Source organism: Bactrocera neohumeralis, unplaced genomic scaffold, assembly GCF_024586455.1.
Source record: "Bactrocera neohumeralis isolate Rockhampton unplaced genomic scaffold, APGP_CSIRO_Bneo_wtdbg2-racon-allhic-juicebox.fasta_v2 cluster10, whole genome shotgun sequence".
In the NCBI taxonomy this organism is placed as follows: Eukaryota; Metazoa; Arthropoda; class Insecta; order Diptera; family Tephritidae; genus Bactrocera; species Bactrocera neohumeralis.
The window spans coordinates 27946359-27953381 of record NW_026089623.1 but is presented as its reverse complement, the minus strand read 5'-3'; the positions used below and the strand labels follow the sequence as shown (position 1 = coordinate 27953381).

Genomic DNA, 7023 nt, shown 5'->3' with positions numbered 1-7023 from the left:
TGCCGTTGAAAAGATGAAAAAACAGCTGTTTTTGCCATTCAAAAATTTACTTCGCTCAATATTTATCAAAACAAAACATTGCCATATGGTATTTTGTAATAAAAGCCGCATTCTTTTAAATATTTTCCACATAATGGAAATAATGGACGTATTTTTTCATTTGGGAAGTCGATTTTCAGGTGAAATTAGATGCATTACTCTAAAAAAAATTTGCTTGTTTACATTTTTTTCCCTTTGTAGTGTCTGAATTAGCTGTGATAATATAGTAGATTTCCAATGCTGACAAGTTGATGGCGCAAAATCAGAGTCGCACAGAGAGATTTAACGTGGATCAGTTTCAAATCACTCCGATGAAGTGATTTTGAACTGTCATTTTTGTATGGCGAAATCTTGATAAATTTATAAGAAATTTAACTTAAAATCTCAAATTTAGAGACTTGAGACTGTATCACAGTACAGAATCGCACGGTTAATATCATTTATATGACCAATTCACATGTTTTAAATATTTTTAACCAGCGTTTCCAGAATATTAACTGTTAACTCTATGAGAAGAGTTACTTAATATTTGCATAATTCTGACTATTGAAATTTTAGATTCATTTCATACATGCTTTTAAATACCAATATTTTCTCTTGGTGCTAAGGAAGATTTTGCTGGAACTGTACGGTATAAACGTTTTAAATGTAAATTCTGAATTGCTGGTGTATTCAGAAGAAGTATTTTTTATTTTTACACCGAATTGGATGCTTGGTTACCGTATCGAAATTATGTTTTCTATTGTGAACTTTTACGTTCTGACTTTATTGACATTTCACACTGGATTTTACATCAAAACTAATAAATACAATTTGGAAAATTGCATTCGTTTCTAATAAACTGCGATATTTGTTAATTGCTTAACAACTTAGAAAATAATAATTTGAGCAATTATAGTTATGGAAAAAAATGACAGATCAACTACCCCACAACCTGCTCCTGATCAACAGACTCAAGGTGATGCTCAATCCGCAGCAACCAATCTACAATCAGCCGCGCAACCTCAATGTAAAAGACCCCGTCCCGATCTGAGTTCACTACCCACACGCCAATATTTAGATCAAACAGTAGCGCCGATATTATTACACGGATTACAGACGTTAGCGCGAGAACGACCTGCAGATCCTATTAGTTTTTTGGCGGCATATCTTCTGAAGAACAAAAACCGTTGCGAGGAATCAATACCAGAAAACATTTAAATAATGGAAATATCACAATTAGATGTTTGCAATGAATTAAGGTAATACTCATCTGAAAACTAAAAATTTGTAGTTTAAGATGAATTTCAATTTTTGTAACTACATGCTGGATTACCTCAATAATTTTGAAGCGTCAACAATTGAAATCTGACATTGTATTTATCATGTATTTTATAAAATATCTGGCTTTGCATAATAAAAATATTTGTTTAAATTTAAATAAAAATGTATATATGTATGTATCTCAGTCATCTAATTCCGTTTCACTGACTCCAAACATACCGGCCAATAGGCATCCGTAACTAAGAGCGTTAGCAGTTGTTATTTCATTTGGAGGAGTTATTGGTCCTTCGTCTCCTTGATATGTGTATGGAAGACGTAGAATCCAATAGGCGCTTTGAGTTAACCTTGGCGGATTTGGCATCCCCATACTGAATATATATTCTCGCTCGCCAGTTCGCACCTAATAACGTTAAAAACCGTACTAATTAAAATTACGATATACTATTAATTTAACAATACCTTCGGATCTAGAATTACATTCACAGGTGCCTTAGGTGTTACCACGTGAACACGCATTAATTGTGCCACATCTGCTTTATGTGATCGACAAGGGCATGGAAAATATAAGGGCATATTATTATAGACGACTTTGCTTCCACTGTCGCGTAAAATGCCTATAATAAAAAGAACATAAGATAAAAACTTCATAAATGATTCGCCTTTCCTTACCTGAACCACCTCGCAAAATCTTGTCCGCCGAACTCATCATAAATCTATGCCCACGGGGGCACTCATACTCACATCCAACAAATATCTTCAAAATGTGTACTTCACCCATTTTTCGAATACGGGTTTTTTCATATGCCCAAGAAGCTGAATGCTCCAGCCGTACATGCACATCCCACGGAAGCAAAAAATTAGCACCCGAAAGAAATCCACTTTGAAAGTGCTCCAATAATCCTGTGTTGTGACTGTAAACGGAACTGGGTCCTACACAAACTAGCGACCAGCTAGGAAAACGCGGAAGCAAACCTGGAGGAGACTCAGTATGCACCATACCAGGTAAATATTCTGTTGTAGATGGTTGCCTGTAAATACTACGTTCCCTATCCTCAGCTTTTTGTGTATTTTTATCCTTTACTTGTATTATTAATTCATTTAGCGACTCATCTGAGCTTGGTATATCAGCATCAACACCAATTTTATTCAGTTCATCAGTGGAAACTAAACTGAGATTGGTATGTGTGCCTTGCGATGCAGTAAGTGGCTGAGAACACTCATCTGAGGCAACGGATTTAGGAGAGGGTAAATTATGATCCTGAACTAAATCGATTGAGTCTTGTATCGATAGTTTGGGGAAGGCAATTTCGAATTCTGCAGCCCTGTATGAATTAAATTAATATACATATTCAAACATTAACTCAAAACTTTTAGAAAATATATGTATTAGTTTAATACTTATTACTAACCTGTAATCATTAATAGAAGGTTCAAAAACAGGAAAATGCACTTGTTTCACTTTAGCACATAAATTACAATTATTTGCCATGTATTGATAGAATTCATAATTAGCGTGCCTAATGGTATAGGGATCTTCACGTCTGCCTTGCGTTCTACCACAATTACAGGTAGAGATGAATACATGTGCACTACTGTGCTCTGAAAGTTCCTTAACAATGTGTTTGGGTAGTATGCAGGGGTTACCGCGTAAACTGGGAACTTCACATTGTTGTTTACCATTTCGCCAACATCGCTCACACATTTCTCGAAGTTTATTTTCGTTTACAGCAGTTCGAGTACCTCGAGCATACTTCATATATAAAGTAACAGCTTCGTCAACCTTAACAAATTACAAAGTCCACTGTAATAAATATACTGAAACATATAAGGTTGAAATATGCAGCCCTATCACGCAATCCATTGTATACTGTTTTTTCGGGAAAGATACGAAATTGCTTTCATACAATTCGAACCATTCCGAACGTAAGTTCACAATTCGTAGAGTTGCAGTTAACGGATCCATACTTTGTTCGTAAATTCAATTTGAATATAAACAATTTCAGTTTTACTTATCAGCATTTAAATTTTTTGTTCTACCTAGCTTATTTTGAAATATCAAAATTAATTCTAATAACAAAAGTTTCGCATTCACATGGATTCAGTGAAAGCCAATTATGCGTATTCGTAGCGGAAATTCGTATTCGGAGCTTTGCTACGATGGATTGCGTGATAAAGCTGATGATAATTTACCAATTTTTTATGTACTGTATTGCTGTAATGTGTCAATGCTGGATTATTGTACATAGCAAACGCTTTTTGTAAGCCAATATCACAACAAGCGTTAAAAAATCTGAAAAATTGTATTTTTAATTCAAAGCATTTTTAAATTTTGATACTTACTCATCATCTATGTCCATTATTTTATTGAAACTTTCCAAATATGATTTCTGAAATCAAATACAAATAACCGTTATCAATTATCCTCCATTGAATGGGTAAAAGAGCTATTAATTACATAATCTAAATCGTTGGCCTCGAATTTCGGATTATCTGGATTTTCGATGAAAATTTTATGCAACATTTTGAAAGTATCGTACCATTCTTTAGTTGAAAGTATCTATAAAAACAAATTTAACTTCCTTTTCAAGAAGTATAGTCCATCTATGCGTACCACAAAGTGATTCTTGCCTTTAAATTTAGTTGAGCTATCATCAAAACCCATTTCAAGTGCCTCATCGACATGATCCATTAGCAAATCCATAAAATTACGTTTTTTGCGATGGGTTTCGTTGACCGTATGTTGTTTATGTTCTGTATTGCATTGTATTAATGGTTTTCCAAATCCCTATCAGTAAAATGTGTTTAGTTACAAATAATTACATGATTATTCGAAATTTTTCTCACCTTGAATGGTCTCAAATCTTCAAGATCATCTTCTTCTTCTTTAAAATTACATTTTTGTAAGAAGGTTTGTAGGAGTGATATTGATTTTATCAAGGGATCTTTGCGTATCAATGAATCGGTGTTATAATATACAAACCGCTTATTGCTCGGGATAGAAAAAAGTGACATCGCGCTGCAGGTTAAAAACTTTATGATAAAATTTGTAATTATATTACGTCAAAAACAAAAACCTGTTGTTAGTAATGATAAATTCATTACGCAGCATCTTGTAAATACTATCCTCCACTTCAAATTCTAATTTAGAAATGCATTCAGATGATTTTTCTATAAAATAGGATGAAATTACTTTTCGCTTTCATTTCCCCATTATTTCATCAATTTACCATAACCATCCGGGTAGTTTTCAAAGATAAATAGTATACGTGGTGTACACAGACGCGCAGATTTGCCCAAAAATGTACCAGTGCTCGAATTTTTAACGAGTTTTGGTAAGAATTTTAATACGTATTTGTCCCTATTTTTAAATGATTCAATTTCGTCACAAAATATTTCAAATGTTGGTAGTTTCATACCTTATAATTTTTAAAGCTCTGAAAAGCGACAACAACGACGCATCGAAAGTGACACTTAACTCAACAAAGACTATTAAGTGACAAACCTGTGTTGCAAAAAGCAACATCCGTCCAAAACGGTTACGCACGCGCTGATTAAATAACAAAAAATGACCATAAGTATTACGAGTTATATCAACTTCGAGCATTCCCTGCATACATGCTGTATCAAATGTTGTTTCAAAGTGTAAAAAGAGTATTGACTTCTTACGATTATAGTAGAATTGGATGGTGCCCTTAATGCAACAAATTGATTAATAAGTGTATACATTTATACAATTGTGTTTGCAGCTTACCTCTTTCGGTTCATGTTCCAACATACTAGGATCACTGTCCAAAATGCCTAGCGATACCATTTTATTACAGTCCGAAAATGCCGACTTTCCTATTACACCAACCACAACTAATTTTTCATCGTTTTGGAAAAAGTCTTCGCTGGAAATATTTTTTACATTTGATGATAAAAATGATAATATTATAAATATTTACCTACCCCAAGTCTGTGGGAATGTTAGGAAACTTCCAACTTTGATATTCAGGCATCTTCCTTACTGTTACAACTAACTAATAAATAAATTATGTTTATCTAAACTTAAAAAGCAAATACCAAATCATACAACATCAACAACAGTTTTCTACAGCTGAGACAGTTCTAATATTCACAATAGTAAATCGTTTCAATTTATATCTGTTTCCTTACCTACAATTTTATAAGTGTACGATTACATGAAGCAACTTTTGTTGCTTATTCTCGGGCGATTCTCTTTTGCTGTTGCCCATTACCTTCACACGAGCAACTTGTGTTGCGCAACTCTGCTCGAGGTTTTTTCTCATTCTCTTTCACTTTACTTTTTGTCTACTCTTTACTTTAACCCATTTCGCTTATAGGTATTTGGGCCACTCTATCACATACATATATTAATCTCTGTCAATTAAGAAATACATTTTATTTATTAAAACAAAGATATATCACCCTTCTTACTATCGTCTGAATCAATTTGTATGGCTTCATCCATACATTTCACAATATCGTTAATTAATTCGATTTTTTCGTCATACTCCATTTTTTTAAAATATTTATATTATATTATGTATATTTGTATACATATTTGCAAATTACTTACCAAAAGATGGCAAATGCAACTATGTACTACGAAAGAGAACACGAATGCCGAAAAACGTCGCAGCGAACTGTTACGAATAAGAACACAAAGCGATTGCTGAACAAAACTCGGCGCGATTCTCCTCTCCTCGTCGCCCCCTCGCCCCTAAACTAAGAGTTGCCGCAACAAAAGTTGCTTCGTGTGATAAGACTCTAACAAGAATAATAGAGCCTTATCACACGAGGCAACTTTTGTTGCGGCAACTCTTGGTTTATAGGCGAGGGGGCGACGAGGAGAGGGGAATCGCGCAGAGTTTCCAGTGTTCAGCAACTCGCTTTGTGTTCTTATTCGTAGCAGTTCGCTGCGGCGTTTTTCGGCATTCGTGTTCTTTCTTTCGTAGTACATAGTTGCATTTGCGTATATTTTTTTGAAATTAATATTTTGAATATATTTAAAAAATTTAATTTCATCTTTTGGTAAGTAATTTGCAAATATGTATACAAATATTCATAATATAATATAAATATTTTAGAAAATGGAGTATGAGGAAAAAATCGAATTAATTAAAGATATTGTGAAATGTATGGAGGAAGCCATACTTATTGATTCAGACGATAGTAAAAAGGGTGATATATCTTTGTTTTAATAAATAAAATGTATTTCTTAATTGACAGAGCTGATTAATATATGTGATAGAGTGGCCCAAATACCTATAAGGAAAAAGAAGAGACAATGGGTTAAAGTAAAGTGAAAGAGAATGAGAAAAAAACTCGAGCAGAGTTGCGCAACACAAGTTGCTCGTGTGAAGGTAATGGGCGGCAGCAAAAGAGAATCGCCCGAGAATTAGCAACTAAAGTTGCCTCATGTAATCGCAAACATAGAAACAAGATTGCGCAATAACGAGTTTAAATTTCGTTCGTTCTGCGCATCTACGTCACGGTTGAAAGTGTAAACACAATGGCTACGACAGACTGCAGCGGCACGACTGTGAACTGAAAACGTCGTTGTTCATCTTACTACATGTACATTTTGAGAAGCAACAACAACACAATGGCCGGCATGTACACAAAACAACGCAGTTGTCCATTTTGTATGTACACAATTTCGTTGTGGCCATACTAATACCTTTCACTTCAATGAAATTTTAATATATTGTTCAAAGT

At 34.1% G+C, this 7023-nt stretch overlaps 2 protein-coding genes and 1 long non-coding RNA gene across 5 annotated transcripts; 2 read left to right on the top strand and 1 right to left on the bottom strand.

The window, feature by feature from the left end:
- Positions 1 to 746: 746 nt before the first annotated feature.
- LOC126765391 (protein dpy-30 homolog) lies at positions 747 to 1469 on the top strand. The gene has a single exon (XM_050483122.1). The coding sequence runs from the start codon at positions 940 to 942 to the stop codon at positions 1237 to 1239; it is 300 nt and encodes a 99-aa protein (XP_050339079.1). The 5' UTR covers positions 747 to 939; the 3' UTR covers positions 1240 to 1469.
- Positions 1380 to 5417, bottom strand: LOC126765204 (nonsense-mediated mRNA decay factor SMG8). 3 transcript variants are annotated; one of them, XM_050482818.1, is made up of 14 exons: positions 5247 to 5417; positions 5054 to 5192; positions 4719 to 4993; positions 4530 to 4660; positions 4377 to 4470; positions 4147 to 4318; positions 3914 to 4087; positions 3758 to 3859; positions 3643 to 3689; positions 3493 to 3592; positions 2712 to 3082; positions 1972 to 2624; positions 1762 to 1916; positions 1380 to 1702 (listed from the first exon to the last, which is right to left on the bottom strand). In XM_050482818.1, the coding sequence occupies exons 2-14, from the start codon at positions 5111 to 5113 to the stop codon at positions 1484 to 1486; spliced, it is 2553 nt and encodes an 850-aa protein (XP_050338775.1). In that variant the 5' UTR covers positions 5114 to 5192; positions 5247 to 5417; the 3' UTR covers positions 1380 to 1483. The 3 variants fall into 3 exon arrangements, with proteins under 3 accessions (XP_050338775.1, XP_050338774.1, XP_050338776.1); XM_050482817.1 differs by having other exon boundaries at positions 5251 to 5417; XM_050482819.1 differs by having other exon boundaries at positions 5054 to 5187; positions 5251 to 5417.
- Positions 5418 to 6234: 817 nt separating this feature from the next.
- Positions 6235 to 6531, top strand: LOC126765469 (uncharacterized). The gene is made up of 2 exons (XR_007668437.1): positions 6235 to 6336; positions 6393 to 6531. It is a non-coding gene; the product is annotated as an uncharacterized LOC126765469 (long non-coding RNA).
- The last annotated feature ends 492 nt before the right edge of the window (positions 6532 to 7023 follow it).